This window comes from Pteronotus mesoamericanus, unplaced genomic scaffold, assembly GCF_021234165.1.
Source record: "Pteronotus mesoamericanus isolate MK-2021 breed Mesoamerican mustached bat unplaced genomic scaffold, CSHL_Meso_final scaffold_174, whole genome shotgun sequence".
Taxonomy (NCBI): domain Eukaryota; kingdom Metazoa; phylum Chordata; class Mammalia; order Chiroptera; family Mormoopidae; genus Pteronotus; species Pteronotus mesoamericanus.
In genome coordinates, this window is record NW_026555309.1 from 8392761 (window position 1) to 8414995 (window position 22235).

Here is a 22235-nt window from a genome sequence, read left to right on the forward strand (position 1 = left end):
GATTCAGTATGTTCCCTGAATGATATCTCTGCTTCACAGCTCTGACCCCCAAGAGCCTGTTGAAAACTGAAACTGCTAGTACAACCCTTGGACACCTGACATACAGTGTGGTGGAAGAGGCCCAGAGCAGAGGGGTTCCCTGATTCTAGGTTCAAATCAGACCTGATGAATCCCAGGATGGTTGCTCAGTGCCCTCTGACCCCCTCAAGGTGCAGATCAGTGCCAGAATTCCCAAAACAGACAGGATTTCTCTCACTTCATGATGGCCAAGTAGGTAGACTGTGAACAAATGATGAGGGTAGAAGGAGCCTGGCCAAAGCTGTGACTGAAGGTCACAGGGGCTCATTCACTTTAGGGTGGCTGCACTCATACCTGCTAGTCCAGGACCTGAAAGAGAGTGGGGTGCATATGGGGTGACCAGGGAGAAGGGTGACAGACCGTGCTGCCCAGGGACACCCATCTGCTGTTCACACCAGAATGGATTCCTAACGCCTTCCACAATTTGGAAACATAATTACATGTAATCCTTTAGGATGATAGACAAGCCAGTCCTATGAGGCAGACTATTTCTAGTACTCTGAACAAGTTTTCTAAGCGGAAAAAAAAAAACCTAGTTATAGAAGTTACTGTATCATCGTATTACCTCAGCAGTCTTTTACACATATTCAGCTGAAACGGAATAAGTCATCTCATACCTTCCAACTGAAATGGTTTCTTAGACCAACTTTAAGTATAGACTGGTTTTTACAAAAAAGAAATATTGGTATATTACATACACAGCTTTTATCTTTTTAAACTAGGAAGACTATCGATATCAGCTTTTCAGTTTGTAATAAATACACTACAGAAAGTGTGTACATTTTGTGGATATATAGTTTTTTGCTTTTGTGTGTCTTGTCTTTTTTCCAAGTTTCTCCTACTCTATATAGTAAAGACTATCTCTCACACTGAATAGATAAGTTGTGTGTTTTATACAAGATTATTTCATTACACATTTATTTAGATTGGACAGATAAATCTGAAAACCTAACTAGGGATTCATATGTAAACTTTCAGAAATGATGTTTGTTAGGTCTGATGTAATAAATACAGAATGATTTCATACTGCTTAAAAACAATAGATACCATTTTCTTTCAGCACTCATCAGGGGACAGACAGCCTAAGGTTGTGAGTCTGCTGGGATATTGCCATGATTTGCTTTTTCTCCAGAGACAGAATGCTTCAGAAACTGACCAGTAGCACCAATGTATAATCTTGATCGCATGGGCCATTTCTGAAAAAGAATATTTAAGCAAGAACCCAAAAGTTAGTATCTATAACAGATATAAGATCATCTGTAATAATAATAATTCCAAATACTTCAATGCAAATGCAATCTTATGTAGCTAGTAACAATTGTAATTATGAAGTCTAAAGGACAATATGAAAAAATACTTATTAATGTTAACTATAAAAATAAAAATGTAAGTAGACTTTGATTATAACTGTATAAAATAATATATGTGCTTGTGAGCAAGAAATCATAGAGAAATTATAGAGGAGGAAAATATATCTACCTACTGTTTTAATTTCAAACTAAACCTAAAACAAAAGCCTAAAACAAGATTCTTGGCTTTAAAGATTTTTTTAAATTTACACGAGGTAAATGTTATGTGTCTATACTTGTCAAAGAACTACAGTGAGAAGTGGCTAATACAACTATCTAAACATTTTATCTAGCTAAAAACAATTATCTGGGAAGTTACAAACATTAGAACATCCAGATTAAATGTCTGGACACATTGGCATCACACAACTCTAATTTTTCATTATTTACCATATTTGTATTCTGACTGCGACTTTTTCTAAATTTGTCTTTAAAATGAATATAATTCATTTTAAACAATATAATTTATTGTCAAATAGGCATGATAATGGAAAAAACATATTACATTAATAGCTTTTTCAGAATAGACCTTTCCTTTTTGGAGGGTGGTGTCATATAACCAGTTTAGGTCTATTATCCTTGGAATACTAAGGGTTGCAATACCTTTAGTTAACCAAAAAATACAAATAATCAGAATATTTTTATTTGCATTAAATAATCAAATATAGATGTAATATTTAATCATTTTTGGAAGTGTCTGTAAAATAATGTGTTATAAATGGTTTCAATTTGTATATAAAATCTTCCTGTGAGCCTGCACAGCACATGGTTATAACTCTCTTACGGCACATACGACATTCTCCCTTGAGTATTTTTGTCTTTGTCTCTACCTTATGTTCATTTAGGGCAGGGATTGAGTCTTGCCCTTAACTGTATTCACTCTGCTAACACAGTGCTTTGCACATAGTAGGCAGTCAGTAAATGATTTTAAAACAGACTCATCACTTATTCAACCATCACTAATTTCATTAAGAGGTAATCCTTGACCTTGTTTCATTATCCCTAAAGTTGTCGTTTAAAATCAAAATAATCAATCCAGAGAACAATTGAGGTTTAATTTTTCTTTAAAAAAGTCATAGGACTACAAAAGTACTTGGTACATGAATCAAGTGCAAAAAAACCCTCTTGTTAAATTTATTATTACCTGAAAATTATGGTTCTAACATTATTTAAAAAAGCACTGCGAGAAACTAAGGTGAAAAACAACTTGATTTCTCATCTGAATTATATCTCTCACAAAGAGGCATTTAACAGATGCTTTTTGTAGTAAAGTCTACCTAATGTTAAAAATGTCAAGTCATAAAAATCTAATATTAATGATATTTGAATACCAATTTAATACACACTGTAAAATAAACCCCTTATTTAACAATGAATGACTTTTCAGCTGAGATTGTTAAACAGGGTGGGGAAAAAGTCAGTTTGCAGTTGTGAGTATGCAAAACAGAGTTTATTCTTGTATTATTATTTATTAATTATTGTATTATTTTCCATATGAACAACTGTAAACCTACTTTGGATCCACCCTGTATATAACATGTTAATGAATGGGAACTTTAATAATTATACATAAATATTTTAAATGTTTATGTTTAATATTTAAAATTGGGTAAGCCTATAATTATGTTGACTGTATTTGCAAAGTAAATTTTGTTAAATCTCACCACAGAATTTTAAGTTTAGTTAATATTAGAGGGTGTACTTTTTACCACATTTCAATGATTATTCAATAATTTATTGAATACTGATATACTTAAAGCTAAGTCATAATTTTGTGTTTGTGTGTGTGTGTGTGGCCAAATGTTCAGAATGGCGAAATCAAAAATTTGAAAATTTAGGTTTAGGAAACATAGGGAAGACAGCTTATTTTGAACAAAAAGCCAGATCAATGTAGAGTTTGAAAACAAGTATAGGAGAAAAAGATAATGCAGAGTCTAAATACTGACCAATCTACCTACCTATATGTAATGTAAAAAAATTATACAAAACAGATTATCCTGGCTAACTTTGTACATTACGGAATTTGAATATAGTATTTAGTCAGCTCACTCAACATATATACCAATTTATTATAAAAATTGCATAAACACATTATAGTTTTTCTAACACTCTTGGTGGCTGTCTAGTCCATGATGTTTGATGTTTAACGTTTAGTAAAACATACTGAAATTTATTCCGTGGGAATGCAAAATGATATCATTTTTTCTTATCAGTTTTACAAAAAAATTTCAACATTGGTTGCCTATGATTACTTACGGACAGATAATTCCATTGCCCCATATTTCATGAATATTTAATTTGTGAAACTTTTCAAACAGCTGGTAAAAATGACAATGGAAACGTAATTATGTAAATTAAAACCACTTAAAAACTCAAAGGCTTACCCTGGCAGGCGTGGCTAAATTAGTAGGAGAGTCCTCGGGTAAGCCGTAAATTGGAAGGAGGAGGGTTCAGTTCCCTGTCAGGGCACGTGCCTAGGTTTCATCCCCGTTTGGGGGTCACACGAAAAGTAACCAATCCATGTCTTTCTCACATCGATGTTTCTCTCCCTCCCTTCCCCTCTCTCTAAAATCAATAAGAAAAAAAGAAGGAAAAAAAAAAAAACCCAACCCTCTGATACTAAAAATTACCAAGTTGTGCAATCGAGCACCTTATCAGGCACTTCCGAGAGACCTCTTACCTGGCAAGGACCTCCTGTAGGTTGCATCCTCTAAGAAGCATGAGGCACCACTACCCAGCCAACACAGGTTGAAACCCACTATCTACGAACAGGGGACTTCGCGGGCCAAGTTCCCTTTGCCGGTCTGTTTCCTGCCTCACCCCGAGGTGGGGAGGAAAGCTCGGTGGCATCCGCTCAGGTGTTGGCAGACGTCAAGGTGCCCTGTTCCCCGCCCCAGTTCCGCCGTCGCCCTGCCCGCCTACCTTGACAGGGTGCAGGTAGCCGTCGCCGCGCAGGGCGCCCAGCCCAGGGTCCGCGGGCGCTTCGGCGTCGTCCTGCAGGCTGCGCGTAAGGTGTGCGATGTAGGTGGTAGCCAGCAGCAGCACGTCCAGCTTGGACAGCTTGGTGTCCGGAGGAACTGACGGCAGCGTGCGCTGCAGCTCCAGGAAGGCGTGCCTAAGAGTCTGCACCCGGCTGCGCTCCCGAGCTGCGTTAGCTGCCGCGGGCCGCCCGCCCCCCGAGCGCGCACCGCCTCCCGTGCCCGTCGACCCTGACCCTATCCGCCCGGGGCTCGACTCTCGAGTGGGGGCGGCAGCGGTGGTGGGCTCGGCGCTGGCAATCACGGGGCTGCTTGTGGGGCCGCTGCGGTCCATGGCGACGTCTCGCTCCGTGCGCGCTGCTAAGGACCGAAGGCGCAGTGAGGCTGGGGCGCCGGTCGGGCTTAACCCGGGGAGGCGCAGTCCCCTTGCTACTCCCGCGCGCCCGCTCGGCCGCCCGAAGTGCTCGGCGAGTTCTTAGAAAGGAGGCTGCTGTGACTGGAACGCGTTTGCCTCCCGCGTCTGGGGACGCTTTGGGATCTGAGAGTTCCTGGGCTCTTTAGAAAGCCGAGGAGGGGCGCGGTGTGGGCTTTACTGTTCACGGACAAATTAAGCGAAAGTGCTACTCTGCCGGGAAAGGGAGCTCTGTTTCGGAACTTGTTCGCACTTCTGGAATGTTATCCTGCCAGTCTCGCAGTAACGGTGGTGCTAATCATTTTCGCGAAGCATGGTACCCACGCCCCTCGTGACATTCGTTACCGAGGCACGGGACACGGGGAATGACGACGGGAGCCCAGGGTAATTTCTGCGGCAGGAGTGGGGGACCCCTGGCCTCACATTGGACTAAGGAACCTGCTACCCCCCGAGTCCGGGGCTGCACGGCGCGGCAGGGATCGGACCGGGGCCCTCACCTTTCCCAGAGCGACCGTGTGGAGCTATGCTCCGCTGCGCGAGCGGGCGAGGAGCGTCGAGCCGGTTGTGCGTGGCCAGGGCCGCGCGCCGATCACTCCATTCTCGTCCAGCCGAAGTCGACGGCCGCTTCCAGCCCCGGGTGGGCGCGCCTTTTATGCGGGAGTCCCCGAGGCCAGGCGGGCGTGCGGGCCGAGCAAGCTCGGTGCCCAGCCAAGACAACTGGACCCGCTGAGGTATGCGCCCACCTGGGGTGCTGTCCCGGGGGCCGCGTCCAGGCAGAGGCACCTCCTCAGCGGCCGGTGAGCATTAATCAAACCGTCCGGAGGGGCGGAGCCAGATGGGGCGGGACGTCCTGCTGGCCCCACCCCCTGTGCAACTAGAACCTCCCCTGCCAGGACTCTCCGAGCTCCGCATTCCGCGCCTGCGAGGTGGGAGGCCAGAGGGGACGGAGTCGCAGCCCAGGCTCCTGCGCGGCCCGAAAGTCCCCAACGTGGTGAGCCCCGGCGCCTGTAAGACGAGCACCGAGCTGAGGCGGGAACTCTGTCGTTTTGTGGAGCGTGACCTTCAATTTTCTGTGCGGCAGTGTGGCGTGTGCTGCTTCGCTGCGTTAGCCTTTTTATTCACCACGAGGTAAATGTTTCACGTTGTTCTAGACAACTTAAAAGCACTCGTGCCCCCCCACCGCGGTACTTTGTGACCAGTGTGTGAGCCGCGCAGAAATGAAGCGCACTCCCCTCGAACGCTCTCAAGTCAGTAAAACTTCAGGAAATTCCCCAAACCTGAGAAAACGGCCCTGGGGTGGCGGTCGCTTCTCCCCTGGGTGCGGACCCTTGGCCGCCCATCCGAAGCCCCCGCGGGACCCAGCTTGTGTCGTTATTTGGCCGGAAAATACGTCCTGGCCGCGTCCCCCTGCGGGGAACTAGCTGAGGTGCCTGGCCGTGGGCGGCCCGGCTGGGTCCGGGGCGGTGAGGGACCCCATCCTCCCGGTGCCCTGAGGCCCGCGGCTCCCCGGGCCCTCCGCGGACCGCGCGGGTCCGGATCCCTCGCCTTCCAGTGGGGAAGTCTGAGGAGACGCACAAGATTTTCTAGCAACTAATTAGTTTATCTCTGAAACAGTGCCTACAATTCGAAGGGCAGGGCATTTAAAAGTCTTATTTGGAGCCAAGACGGAATAACAAATTTATGATGTTCATAAAATTGTTCTTGTATATGCGACATTATTTCATACTTTTACAGCATATTTTCAAATTGGAACTACCAAATACAGCATAATAATGGTGGCATTTGAATATCTCTTCGTTCCACACTTTAGTATATTAGAGAATCAGAATAGTCCTCAGGCTTTTATGTCAATTCCCATTCAATAAATGCAATTAGTTTTACACTTGACATGCACGCAACACCATTGGTTCGAAAAAAGATTACTTACTAATGAATGAAAAAGCACGTCTTTATTTTCCCAGTAAATAATATGTAATGAATAAAACAATTGGAAAGCAATATTTCATATTCAGTGAAGAAGCAAATCAAACAAGAACTTAAAGGTTTTTCTCATATCATGAAGATAGATACCATAAAGATACAGACCACAAAAGATGAGGTTGCCTAGTTCGATAAGGGTGAAAAAAATCAAACATTTCAGAAATCTTAAGGCTGAGTTGACTCATTTTTTACAACGAAATTTTCTTTTACTTTTGGTTTATGGAGACGGTGAGGTTCATGCACATTTTTTTTTTTTTGGTCACAACCTTTCAGATTCCTTCAAAGAGAGAGTCCTGTTAATAGCAGGGGAGAGGGGAACTAGAATTAAATTATTTCAAAAATGAAAGTTATCCAAAACAGGTAACAAATATAGAATCTAGGACACACTAGCAGTAGTAAAGGCTAACGATTAGTCACCAAAATGTGTAAATCTTTTCAGAATTTAAAGAAAGCAGAAACAAAGATATTCACTCAGCCCCTGCTCACCCCCTTCATTGCTCAGGTAGGGAAGAATAGGAAAAGCTGAATTGGGAGATGTATGAAAATATAAATATTGGAGGGAAGGTGGGCCAGGACTAGGGCAAGGCAAACAAGGTGCCTAGGACTCCTTCAGCTTTGCACCCTTGGCATCTCACATCCTCACCGTAGCCCAACCCTAAGAGGTGGAGTGGTGGAGGGGGCACAATGGAGGGAGGCTAACAATGGCTGGCCTATGGGTCAGCTGTATTGCCCAAGCCAGGTTCTATAGAAAGGACTGATGTAACACATACAACCACTGCCCACCACCCCCTTGTCCTATCTGCTGCCACTCTAAATAGGCTCTCTGAATCCTCTGATGATTCTAGATTAGTCCTAATTCCTGCAAGAAACCAGTGTTTGCAGTTAAATTAAAAGATGAAAATCTTCAAATTTTCAACGTTACGTAAATCAGTGAAAGATAACTTATTTAACTATATGTGCAAAGTGCAAACCCTTTGAAGATTTTACATTTTACAGTTGAGAAAATAAAGCTCGGAGAGATTAAGTAATTTATCCAAGGCCACATAACTAGTAAGTAGAAGAGACAAGATTTAAGCCAAGCAGATTGACCCTATTGCTTGTGCTTGCTTGCTTGCTTTTTCTTTATTTCTCTCCTTCCTTCCTTCCTTCCTTCCTTCCTTCCTTCCTTCCTTCCTTCCTTCCTTCCTTCCTTCCTTCCTCCCTCCCTCCCTCCCTCCCTCCCTCCCTCCCTCCTTCCTTCCTTCCTTTCTTTCTTTCTTTCTTTTTACCATACTATTCTATTTACTATTTGTAGAGTTCTTCATAATCTGCAAGACACTTTTCGAATCTATTATCTCAATAAAGGGCATACTTTAACTTGACTCATTAACAATCCAGATACTATTTTCATAGTGTATCATTCTTTGAAGTTCTTGTCTAGGCTCCCAGAAAGTACATGGCTTTAGAGTGCTTTAAATTTCACAGAGTGTAATGTAGTTCTTAAAATCAAACTTGTCTTTTTTCTAAATATGTCAAATTACTTGCCTTCTTAATTCATGTCATATATTAATTGTCTTTATAAGGTAAAATAATTAAACAACCATGAAGAAAATATATAACTTGGTTTTATATATGTTTGCATATTATATCACAAAAGATTTTATATAATTAGTGCTTCTTTCACCTTTCAATTATTTCCCTCATTATTTAAGATATAATTGAAATCGTTAAATTCACCCTTTTGAGTATATATATAGTTCAGTAAGTTTTGATAAACATGTACAGTCATGTAACCACTACTACAATAAAGATTTGTAACATTCTTCCCCACCCTGCACCTCAAATTCCCTTGGGTTGACCCTTCGTAGTCAATCCCTAGTCCTTGGCAAGTACTGTTTTCTGTCCCTATGGTTTTGCCTTTGCCAGAATGTCTTAGTCATACAGTATGTAGCCTTTAAGCCTGACTTCTTATGTGAGTATAGGTCCATTTCATTTCAGAAAATACCTAGGAGTGGGACTGCTGGATGTGGTAAGTGCATGTTTAACTTTATAAGAATGTCAAACTATTTTCCAAAGGGACTGTGCTATTTTTGTATTGCCACCAGAAGTGCCTGAGAACCCTAGCTGTTTCATATCCTCACTAGCATTACCAGATTTTTTCTTTGTATCTGTTTTAATAGATTTTTTAAAGAAAAAAGATCCAGTATTTTAGAATCAGATGGTTTCACAATCTAGATTTCTTGCTTGCCAGATGATCTGATCTCTCAAATTCAGCATATCTGCTTGGCTACAATGTTTTAGAGCCAAGTATCCACAGCTACCTTTAGTTGGACATGTACTCTCCAATTTACCACAATCACATCCTCACTGGCTTCTTTCCCTTACTTTCTCTCTCTATAACTGAGGGTGTTTTTGAGACCCCCTCCTGGCAGAGTCATTGAGATCTTGGATCCTGGAGTCAGGGACCTGGATTGAAGTCCAGCTCTGGCAATAATGTGACTTTGGGCTCCTCTGACTGGGCCTCTCCATGGCAAATTCACTTCCCCATCTATAAAATGGGCTGGTGGTATTCTCGCCTCAAAGGGTTCTGCTATTTTTAAAAATTTGTTTGGGTAATGAAGATTCAACTTTGAAAATAGACATTTTAGAATGAAAAATAACTAATATGATTTTCATAAATTAGATCTTATGTATTATGTAACTCTTGTTAACAGAGTAAGCCATTGACAGAGTTGAAGAGTTGAGACTAGAAGTCACAAAAGCTACCTAAGATTGTTTTTAAAAATTTTGTTGCTTACCACAATTGCTTTTTCTTTTTTTGAGGGGTGTTGTGTCCTAATTTCAAAAGGGTATTTGGAGAATTGCAAATCAAAATCTTACCATTATACCTACATTACTGATACATATAATTTATTTTGCCTATAAAATTAATTAGCCTGAGGTTGGGTTTAACACAGCAAAATTAAAAGCATTTGGATAAGATAATCCCAGAGTTTTGTGACTAAAAATATTTTATAACTTTAAAAAATTCTTCTTGAAGCACATAGATCTGTTGTTACAACTGTTCAAACACAACCTTAACAGTGGTGAAAGCAAGTTGTTTTTACTGGATTAAAGTTCACTTTTTAAAATTAAAAAAATGAACACATAAAACATAGATACAGAAAAACTGGTAGTTTCCAGAAGGTTGGGCAGTCGGGGAAGGGACAAAAAGGTGAAGGGGATTAAGAGGTACAAACTTTTAACATAAGTCACAGGGACATAAAGCATAGGGAATATCAATAATATTACAATAACTTTGGTGGCAGATGGATAGTGGACTTTTTGTGGCAATCACTATGTTACACGCCTGAAACTAATGTAACATTTTATGTCAACTATACTTTAATTAGAAAGAGCTTTACATTCCAGAATAAAAAATTAGACATAAAAAGTTCACTTTTAACTCAGGGAGATCTAATGCTTCCATATTCTAGCTAAAGATAGAAGGTATTTTATAAATAGTTAAATAACATTCAGTGAACTTTTCCAAATTATGGGTCCCAGAGATTCACATTTATTAAAGGTATCTGAAACTAAGGACATTCTAATCCTGCCAGAAAGTTATTTTTGCATTAAAAGAGATGATTTGACTCTATTGATATTGCTTAGACTTGAAAGATAGTTAAATAACTAAGTATCAATTTGCTTTTTTTTCATTGCACAGTGCTCTACAGTATTCTCAATGGATCTTATTTACAATATATAAATGCATTTAATGTCTATTTTTAAATTACTGAGGCTCAAGTAACTTCTAATATGTTTGAAAAGAGGGGAAACATCTGTGACAAACACAGAAAGAAGGAATATGTACATTTTTTGTTTAATACCATATATTATTTTTAATTGAACCATGAAGGCATTTGTTCAGAATCAGACTTTAAATAAAAAATAGTTTTGAACTATTCTTTAATTAAAGTGTACATTGATAGTATCAAGTTCAGTTTGAGGGTCAAAAACAACGTCAGTGAGTCTGACTTTTTCCTCCCTGTAGGGAAAGCAGGCTTGTGTAAATATACATGAGCACAGACTGCATGCATTTATAAAGGAGGTGGAAAACATTCCCCTGTCATTGGACAGATGTTGCTCCACTGGGTTCCACAAGGATACAAGCTCAGCTCCCAGTGTGTGGAATCTTAGAGTGTGAGGCACATAGTTTAAGCATTTTGGAAGAAGCCCTTTAAGCTCCTTTCCACCTCTAAGCGGGCTCTTCACTTCAAATATTAAATGTAGACCTTATGCAAACTTGTCCACTGATTCTCCAGCTTAAGGTAGTTAAGGGAAAGAGTTGCTTTAATGAACTTCTTAGAAACTGAAAATCTATTCTTTGTGTTTGGGTTGGGTATTTTGTTTTTAACACTTTACTGACATTCTAGGTTTATTCTCAGTAACTCTTATTTTTACTACATTAGTAAAATGTTAGCAATAGGCACACCCTAAAAATCTATATGAAGAGCTTAATTAAATTCCATCATATATTTTGTCATCTTTTATATTAAAGAGAGGTAGAACTGATATTTCCATTCAATAAAACAAATGTTTTGCAGTAACAAAACACTATTTTGGTATGTTCCCAGTAAAAATGCCACCTGAGGTAATAAACATTTAAGACAAAATATTTATGTAATACTTTTTCACATTATAAAACTGAAAGACTCAGGATTGAACTTAATCAGGCTTACTGACAGTAGCAGCAGCAGGACATTTCTTTGTATTTTTCTCACAGGAACCACTCTATTCTGCTTGCTTCTATTGGGGCACTCTCTTAACAGCACATAGTAGTTAAAAATGCATTTAGCTCTGTATTGTGTTTCCAGTTAGGAAAACGAGGATAGAGTGATTTATTTGCTGTTTTCATCAGTGCGGTCTAGTGATTTGAGCTTTGCTTGGGGCTATAGAATATGTGGTATGTGTCACAGTTCACAACTGATCTTAATACATGTGGCAATGTATAGAATTTACCAACATAGTTTTCTGAGGCTGTGCCCATTTGTATTGTTTTCTTTTCTGTCTTGATGATGTACTAGCAAGACCTTTCAAAATGCTTGGCAAGAAACAAAACTCAAGAACACTATTGTGGAATTGACACCAGTTGTGTAAATCTTTAAGAACCTATTGCGGTGCTATGGACAGGCTGGCCAAGGTTTTGATGGTAATCACAATGGACATAAGCAGTAAAGCAAAATTTCACACAGCTTCCAATTTTTGTGTATGTGTGTGTGGATAGAGAGGAGGCAAGACCAAAACTGGGATTTCTTTCTCCTCTCACCAAATAAAGCATTTTCCAGACTCACAGGACTTTCTGTCCCTTCAGCCTCCATTAGGCAAGCCCAAGCCAGTCTTTAGGGAATGGAGGCCGGACAGTGTAGCATTGTTGTTTATGGGTCTTCGTTAGGAGGCTCCATTAAGAAATGCTAAGTCTTCATCCCTAGATTTGACCCTGCAAAGGGGGTCTCATGACAAACCCGCCTGACCCTTCCTGAAGGGTCAGTTCCTGAAAAGAAATCTATTCCAAAGTATGTCCACTGCCTCTGATTACTTTCTCAATGAAAAATGGGATTGCCCTTAATTATATCTTAATGACTGTCATTGGAAGGATCAACAGAGCAATCATTTTTTATTATAAATGAAAAAAGTTGAATGGATTATTTATAGGATGTATTAGGATCATTTTATAATGTCCTTAGCATTTATCACACTATATAGTAATTATATCACATATGAATCTCCAACTAGCTTGTTGCAAGACCTTTGAAATTAGGACTACTTCATTTCAGTTTTTATATCCAGTATTGTCAACATATAGCAGATGCTTATTAGTTTTATGAATAAATGAAATTATTTTCCATTATGGTTTCTCTTTATATCAATACAATATCATCTTTTAAAGTGATCAAAGTAATTTTCCTCTCATCAGGAGACTTATAGCTGATTCATATGGAACTAAATTATGTATATATTCAAGGTTTAGAACAGTATTCTTAAACTATTTTTTGTATCATAAGCCCCTTTGAGGATCTAATGAACTTCTAATGTCTTCCTCAGGGGCACCAGGTCAGAATCTTTGGTTTGGAGATTATGTGAAAGTAGCCTGCCTCTACAGTGCTCCAAGTTTCCCCTCCTATGTGCCACCAGCCCTTGCTGTAGTCAATCCACTTAGGCTGTAGTCATCCACTCACTTAGTGGATTGACTACCCATCATCATCTGGGCCTCAGGCTCCTTTGATTCCTGCTCATTCAGACATCTTTTCCTGCTGCTCCAGGACTTTCCTGAGTCGCCTGCCCTAACTCAATGCTGAGTCTAGTGGCTCCCAGCTCATCTTGATCCAACACTTTCACCTCAACTTTGTGATTGTTTGGGCAGATCAACAATGAACCTTTTTTGGGAGAGGGAGAGGGTGCTTGGCCAAGAGGAAATGAGAACAGAGAACTAGGAGAGACAGATGAAGGGCCTCTCTTCCTCTGTGTTGTTGACAATGAGGGTGTCCCATCCTCCCCGAAAAGATAAATTACACAAATACTTGAAAGAACCTACCTGACCTCTTCAGTAATTTTAGGGTCATCATCTTGGGAGCTTTCTGGAGATGCATTTCCATTAGTAAGATATCTCTGTGCCTCAGAGAAAAAGACTAATTTTGGCTTACCCACCTGTGGGTAATAAACAGGAACTATGTGATGCAATGTTTCAAAGCTACCTGTTGTGTACAAAGAATTAAGAACATTTTACTTTGATACTAATAATTAAATTGTAAACATGGCATTAGACGATCTAAAATTATATTTTGTGAAGTGGAATTAAATAGTTATATAGATTCATGGTAAAACCAATAAAAATTAATATCCAAGATAAAATATCATAGACTTTTGTACATAAAAATCTACACAGGAAAGTAAAATGGGTACAGCAACATTAATATAAAATCAACTGCCCTTGCATTTGCTGTTCTGAGTTTATTTTTACAGAGTGTTTAACCTTTAGTCACATATAGTTTTTGTGCAGATCAGTCACATGTAGTTTTTGGAATATGTTCATGCCTTTATTTTGGCACTTAACATTCCACATCATTACTGATCCTCCTCCCTTTCTAGTAGGGATTTCCATTTAAGAGGAGTCTGCCTTAATCATTTTTAATTCTCAGGGGCTAGCGTAGTCTGGATACATCTAAGGTGTTCAATAAATGTTTATTAAATGAATAAATTAATGCTCCTATTGAATCATTACAAAAGTAAATACTAAAAGATATGCATATATTTTGGATTTTGTTAAAGCAGTTTTGTTTTCAACTTCAGTAATATAGTTATGTGGTTATATTTAGGACAAGATTTTATTGTAAGATTCTTGAAGTTTGAGGTCATAATCCTTATAATTTTAGTATGTATCCCTAATATAGAACTCCAGATTTACAAGGCTATCAAAAATACATAAAAGGTCAGGAAGTACAAAAATTACTCTCTTCCTAAGAATTCCTGTTCACTTACAGTGTATTTGTTTGTACTGAGGTGTCTTTAAAAGGTTCATCTAAAGATCTGAAAGTACATTGTAGATTTTAAAAACATAAATCTTCTAGACTTTAATTCATGCTTTCCATTTCTCTTCAGCAGTAACAGAGTCTTCGCATGAAGACCATAGTGTAAGCTATTGGACACACACCTAAGGATAGAGTTATTGTGTGTTATATGCATGTATTCAGGGATGTCACTGTTTTTAAGTCTGACAGGCTCAGAACTCTATCATTTATTTGAATGGGGATGTTTGAATGAGCAGGGATCATATCATATCCTTCCTTCCTAAGGCTGAATAATATTCTGTTGTGTGTATATACCACATTTTCTATATCCATTCATCTATCAGTGGACATTTAGGTTGTTTCCACACCTTGGTTATTGTGAATGGTGCTACAGTGAACAAGGAGTGCTAATATCTCTTTGAGATATTTGGTTCTTTTTGATAAATACCCAGAAGTGGGATTGCTAGATTATATGGTAGTTCTATTTTTAAATTTTAAGGCACTGCCATACTGTTTTTCATAGTAATGGCACCATTTTACATTCCCACCAGTCATGTCCAAGGGTTCCAATTTTTTCAAAACCTTGCCAACATTTGTCTTTTTTTTAAATAATAACCATCATAACAGGTGTGAGGTGATAGTCATTGTGGTTTTGGTTTGCATTTCCCTGTTGATTATTAACATTCGGCATATTTTATATACCCATTGGCTATACATAGGTCTCCTTCGGAGTTATGTCTGTTCAAGTTATTAGCTTTTTTGCTATTGAGTTGTAGCAGTTTCTTTTTATTTTTGGAATTTAACCCTATATCAGATATACGGTTTGCAGATATTTTTTTCCCATTCTGTACTTTGCCTTTTCACTCTGTTGTTTCCTTAGCTATAGAAAATTTTCAGTTTGTCCCACTTGTTTATTTTTGTTATTGTTGTCTGTGCTTTTGGTGTCATATCAATGAAATCATTGCCAAGACCAATATCATGAAGCCTTTGCCTATGTTTTCTTGTAGGAGTTTCACAGTTTCAATTCTTATGTTTAAATCTTTAATCTATTTTGAGTTAAAATATTTTGTATGGCGTTAAATAAAGCTCAATTTCATTCTTTTGCATGTGATTATCCAGTTTTTGCAACAACATTTGTTAAAGAAACTATCCTTTCCCATTGTGCATTCTTGATACCCTTGTTGAAGATCAGTCGACCATATATGTGTGGATTTACTTTTGAGCTCTCTTTTCTGTTCCATATATCTATATGTATGTCTTATGCCATATGTTTTGATTTTTGTAGCTATGTAACATGTTTTGAAATCAGGAAGTGTGATGTCACCAGTTTTGTTGTTCTTTTTCAAGATTGACTTGACTATTTCGTGGTCTTTTGTGGTTCCATGTAAATTTTAAAATTGTTTTTTGTATTTTGATGAAAAATGCCACTGGGATTTTGATAGGGACTGCATTGAATTTGTAAACCACTTTGGGTGTTATAGACATTTTAACAGTATTAAATCTTCCTATCCATGAACACAGGATCTCTTTCCATTTCTTTGTCTTAATTTCTTTCATGAATGTTTTGTAGCTTTAAGTATACAGTTCTTTCATATCCTTAGTTAAATTTATTCCTAGGTATTTTATTCTTTTTGGTGCTATTGTAAGTGGAATTGTTTTCCTAATTTCCTCTTCAAATAGTTGTTTGTGCATCTATATTGCTTTAAGGATTGCTTTTGTTAATTAGTTGGAGATCATGTAAGATTATAAGGAGATTAATAGGATTTCATTGAAAAAAATGAAATGACAGTATAATTTTTTAAAATTGTAAACTTTTTAAGGCACATTATATTATTTTGTTGAATTTCATTGGAGAACTTAAAAATTCATCTAATTATGTCTGAATTAGGAAGAATTTATAAAATCTATTAAGGTGAAGAGAATTACATTGTTTTTAGAATAGGCTCAATTTTGGGGTGAGGGCTGGTATTGAATTCTATGAGTACTTCAATATTAATAAGATACCTTGACATCTTAGGTGTAATCCTGAATATATGTAAAATACTGGACTCCTTACCCTGGATCTAGTTCTGCCCTTCATAATGAGCTGGAGATAAACAGAGTAGGAGAAACGACTCCTGTCTATTTTATAGGTTTCAGATCTTGAGAAATTCATGTTACCAACACTATATCATCAATTCAGAAAGTCCCATTTTTTGATTTCCCACAGTTCATATTCAATGGGTACAATATAGCAAAATCATCAGAGCTTGATGCCTTTCCACTTCTGTTTTCCCTCACCTCAACTTCCTTGTCCTAGAATGATATGCTATTCTAGGATATGCTCCTAGGGTATGCTATTTATGCATAAAGCCTCACTATCCTGTTCCGGCATTCCTTCCCCTGTTCCCCTGGCCTAACTGCTTTCCATGTCTCCATCCCCTGTCAGTTGTGGAACAAGAAGACTATCATTAGCATTCCAACATTATCATGGAATGGAGGAAGGGGCTCATTCCAATGTATGGACCCCAATATGATACAGATAATTGTTACCCATTACACTTTGCTACATTTACTTGCATTACTTAGGCAAGGGAGGTTGGCACGTCCTTTGTAAAACAACCTTAGGCATATTAAAATATGCAAGTTTTGGGGTGTGCACATAAGAAAGGGGACAGGACACAGAGTAAAGCCCACAGCTGTGGTTATGATATATTTTCATTTTCTATCTGATAAAAAATGTAATTTTTGCACTGTTGCCAAATACACTATTGGCTAGGTTTCATACTTCACATAGCTGATTGTTATTTCACCATTTACGTAACTAATAATATCATGTACTTTTGCCAGATATAGAAGTGCATATTTTCCCATTTCCCCCCACTTCTATGACTGTTTACATAGCTTACACAGTTCTACTTAGTAGGAACCAAACACAGGTTTAGCTGATAGAGGCTCCCATTGTCAGTTATAAACATTGTAAGTTAAATTTCATAGGAATTCTAAATAAATTTAAAAATCAAAAGACTTAAATAAAATCTAAACAAATCTTCCTTATTTCCTGGCTTTTTTTTTTGGTGTTATTGAGTAGAATATTCCTTTTGCTAGTAGAAGTGGTCAACTATTGAATGACAGCCTACTTACATATGTATGAGTTACTTGCATCCTCTTTTTTGCTATTCATTTTCTTGCTGATTTTCTTGGCATCTTTGGATGCTTTCCAATTTATTAGAAATTGTCTTTCCATGTTTTTAATTTCTTTTCCATCAAGAAATTCTAGATAAAAATATATATGTTAAAATATATTAATGTCAATATATAGGCAAAATAAACACACTTCTGGTTTAGGGCACACAAACTTGTTACACTATTAGCTGAAATAAATTTCTTTTTAAAATAACTGATTTATGCAACTTCTGTATTTTTGTTTAAATTTCATTTATTTTTAAATATTTATTTCTGATTTCAAAAAGAATATGTGCTTATTATTATGATTATTATTATCCTCATCCATGGACATTCTCATTGATTTGAGAGGGAGGAGAAGGGAAGGAGGGAGAAATGGAGAGAAATGTGGATTGTGAAAGAAAAACATTGACCAGTTGCTTCTCATTGGCCCCTGACTGGGGACCAATCCTCAACATAGGCACATGCCCTGACCATGAATCGAACCTGTGATCTTTTGTTTATGGCATGATGCTCCTACCAACTGAGCCACGCCAGCCAGGGAAGAATATGTCCTTATTTATAAACAGCTGAAACATGATGGAAAAAAAATGAGGAGTAATTACTGTCCATAGCTCTCTTTCCCACCACTGACAGAGATAATCATTGTAAACAAAATTTGATGTATGGTCACTTTTCTAGGGTAATATGTAAATTATATTGTTATTTTTAAAAAACAAAATATCATACATAACAAAAACTAGTGTTACCTATTTATTTAAATAAGATGGTGGTTATTCTTAGGAAAAAGCAAAGATCTTAAAGTAAGTAAGAAATTTTATATATGCAACAGTGTTTGCAAAGCACATACATTAATAATGCTTACTATATCCTAGGACATAGGCTATAAACTAGGAACAACCTACATAGCTGGCCTCTTGGTTCGATGAAGTGAAATTTCAGCTATCTTTACGTTTTGTTCCTTTAAAAAAAGTTTTGAAAGTTGAGTATCTTAAATTACACAAATAATTTTTGTATGTTGTAATATATTTGGAGAATACGAAAAAATTGAAAAAGAAAAAAAATTAACATTGCCTGTATTCCACAATCAAAAATTATCACTAAAAATCACTGATGACACTTTAGTACATTTCTTAGCAATTTATTGTTTTCTGTGTATGTATGTATGTGTATTATGTAAAATTGTAATTTATATAGCATTACAGCCTACTTTTTAATATGGTATTGTGAGCATTTTACTATGTTTTTTAAAACACAATTTTTTGTTTTGTTTTGATTTAATTTTAGAGAGAGGGGTAGTGAGGGAGAAAGGGGAAGAGAAACAGCAATGTGAGGGAGAACCATCAATTGGCTGCCTTCCACATGTTTCCTGACCAGGGACCGAACTTATAACCCAGGCCTATGTGCCCTGACCAGGAATTGAACCGGCAACATTTTGGTTTGTGGTTTGATGCCCAACCAACTGAGCCACACCGGACAAGGTAAAACACAATTTTTAATAATTTTTATAGTGTTCTATTGTATATGGATATACTGTAAAGTTATAGGATATTTTATATGACCTTTTTAATCACATGAATACAGGTGGCCTTCATTAATGTAAAGACTATCTTTTCAAGCAAAATGTGTGTATCTAGCAGTTTTTAAAATTAAATAATATATTTTCTCTCATCATCCATGTAATGTGTTCTGCTATATTCCAGAATGTAGAAAGGATGTAGTGACATTTTGTGTGTGTGTGGTGGGGGGTCTTGTTCTTACAGGGGAAAATGACCATATCTTGATAAAATATTAATTGTTCTACTTAAAAGTGTTAACATTGCCACTTAAATATCCACAATACTGTTATATCCCAAATCAAGTGATGAAACTGGAAATATAAACTAGAACTGTAAACTCTGAAAGTATAATTGTTTCCATATCTTGTCTCATGTACTTATTTGAACTGAATAATAGCACTTTTTAAATTATAATGTAAGAAATTGGCTACATGTTTTATCATTATATATTTTAGTATTTATAAACTTTACATTAAAGGTTATTCTTTTATGGTCAGTTTTCCCAAATACTTGTGTTTGTTGATATCTTTCCAGATCTGTTTTTACTAATAATTATATAATTTATTAGTATATTTTTGGATGATATATGCATAAATCAATACATATTTTTAAAACACTTATTATAAGGATAAGGAATGAAAAATCCAAGTCTTTTAGCATAAACCTATTTCCTTACGTTAATGTTTCAGACAAAGCTGAGGAATGGTTAGGAGACTACGCCTGAGTAACTCTGATTCCATCTCAGTTTTAGCAAATGATCTTATCTGACGTTATTAGGTGTACAGGTGGTTCAGGAGTGGAAGCCAGGTAATGGACACAGCATCAGACACCTATGAGCTCTTTTTTAATAAGTTGCTTTCACTCATACTAAGTAAATCAAGTGTGTGGATTGTCATTCTATTTGGTAAGGAGTAGGTAACTTACAAAACAGAAAATGGCTCCCTATAATTCTTTTGACTGGGACATATCAAACCAGGTCCTCAATTAATTGTGTGTGTGTGTGTGTGTGTGTGTGTGTGTGTGTGTGGTTTTGGATTTAGGAAAAAAATAAAATAGGGCAAGCTACAATCAAAGAGGATTTGTTAAATATGTATATATGTATAGCAAAAAGACCGTAAAGACATATACTAAAGTGTTAACAGCAGATTTATTGCAGGATTATAAATGATATTTATCTTTTTTCTGTATTTTCTAGAAGAAATATGCATTGATCTTATAATCATAAAATATGTTATAGAAGAATTACTTTTTAAAAACTTTGAACGAATCCTTTTCGTTTGGAAATCAGTACACTTATCTCCATGTTTTACAGCATCGCCCATGGTCATAAGAAATGTTTCCAGACATGGTTCATGAACATTGGAAGATTCTTAATTATCAAACATTAATTGCATTTACTTTACTCTGCTTCCTAAGGAAAGTGGACTAATACAACTATGTGCGATGGGCAGAGAGGGGAGGAGATGGACAGTTTGGGGGTGGTGCATAGCTGAATAATCTGTAGATCTTTAAAAAGTATGCATGACTGTTCTCTGTTTCCTACTCTTGGCTGATGGGGTAAAGGGTTGGCAGGGTATAACTCTCATGCATATATTGTGAAAAACTGGCCTGGGTTTTTCTGATGTGCCTTCTGTCAATCCCTTCCTCCTCCAAGAGAATCACTGCACTAGCATTATGATTAGTTAAGGTTTTCTACAGCTATGAACTTTGAAATAGTTTTGCCATACATTAGTTTTTATACCCATGTCATGAAGTTCTGATATAGGAAACCAGTTCACAAATCTCCTTTGTAAGAGGGCAGTGTTTGTCTCTCTGATGCTGTATGACATGGTCCCTATACTGGTCCATTTCCCCAGTAGAGCGCATATTCAGGAATGTTATTATTTGTAAGGGAGGGTCTCATAAAAGACTTCCCACCCAGCTCTACTTTCAAATGAAAGGAACTCCTGTATGTTTTTAGGGTACCATTTAGAAGTGTCAGTAGTGAAAACCTTGATTGACTTTATCTACAGAACCAAGAAATAAAGTCTCAGGATCTGAAGAGGATTTGTGTACGTGGAAGTTTGGCAAAAGGTGAGCAAGTTCTATACATTTATGACTAACCATTTTTTTTCCTGTAACTGGCACATTTTCTTTTTTAAAGAAAGAGCCTCTGGTGCCTCAATTAATTGTTTGTGGATAGCAGATATTTCTATGCTTTATTTCTCAATTTTAACTTTTGCTATTATTAAAAAATATCACATTTAAAGTTCACCATTTTTGTAAATCCAGATGTCATATTATTATTTTTCTGAAGGTATGCTGATAAATTGATTAAAAAGTGAGCCAGGTCTCTTTCTCTAATAAAATTATATTAATATAATACAAATATGTACCCAGTGATTTGGAGACCAATATCAATCTGTCTCTGTATTTTGGTTGGAGACAAACAGGATTTCCATTTAGATCCATTTTCCACAGCTTCATCAGCTTGTTCAGTAAAAATTCCAAGTCCTATAATAATAGAAGGAAAAGACACAAATATATCATAGCTTTCAGTATTTCTTTCATTCAATTAACTGTTTGTAAAGGTAATTTTGTTTTTTGTGGCATTCTGGCTCAGTGCTAGATACTTAGAACGTGTACCATAAATCGTTTTTGGATAAAATCATCTATATAATCATAGAGGAGGCTAAAAGAAGGCAAAAAGTGAGGTTCTGAGTCAGGGGCCATGGAACAGTTCTTTGTCATAGTCCCTTAAATGGACCCAGTCTGAAAAAACTTTTGTTCCTCTGGCCAACCACCTTGCCAAAGATGCCCTATTCTTAGTGGAGTTTATGGAAGCTTCCAGATTAAAGCAATTAAGGAGTAGTGAGTAAGCAGTACATTGGCATTGCAAGGGGGATATATACATACACACATATGCTTTTTACTTTATAAACAATGCACATTCATTTTAAAAATCTGTAAAAACATAAAAGGAAAAATAGGGAAAAAAATCACTTGTGTGCTTATCACCAAAATATCACTTTCAATATGTTGTCATATTTCTTTCTAGTCTACTTTTTTGAGCATAAGGATTTATTTTTTAATTGTCATATGGGTACAGTTTTGTTTTACATGTATCATAAATACGTGTGTGTTTTTGTAGCTTACAAGAAAATCAGCTAATTTATATTTCAAGGAATAAGTTGTTCCATGGTATACAA

General features: G+C 37.3%; 2 protein-coding genes across 2 annotated transcripts in view; both read right to left on the reverse strand.

Annotated features, from left to right (window-relative positions):
- Window positions 1-1160: 1160 nt before the first annotated feature.
- Window positions 1161-5399, reverse strand: TCF24 (transcription factor 24). Its single transcript, XM_054590227.1, has 3 exons — window positions 5315-5399; window positions 4350-4765; window positions 1161-1274 (listed from the first exon to the last, which is right to left on the reverse strand). Exons 2-3 carry the CDS (start codon window positions 4737-4739, stop codon window positions 1161-1163), a joined length of 504 nt encoding a protein of 167 aa, XP_054446202.1. The 5' UTR covers window positions 4740-4765; window positions 5315-5399.
- Window positions 5400-7056: 1657 nt separating this feature from the next.
- The window catches only part of PPP1R42 (protein phosphatase 1 regulatory subunit 42), a 43196-nt gene continuing 28017 nt past the window's right edge, over window positions 7057-22235 (reverse strand). Inside the window, exons 5-8 of the mRNA XM_054590226.1 lie at window positions 21423-21540; window positions 17443-17578; window positions 13351-13506; window positions 7057-7090 (exon numbers count right to left, since the gene is read on the reverse strand). Coding sequence (XP_054446201.1) covers window positions 7057-7090; window positions 13351-13506; window positions 17443-17578; window positions 21423-21540 — 444 coding nt within the window. The remainder of the gene's footprint in view (window positions 7091-13350; window positions 13507-17442; window positions 17579-21422; window positions 21541-22235) is intronic.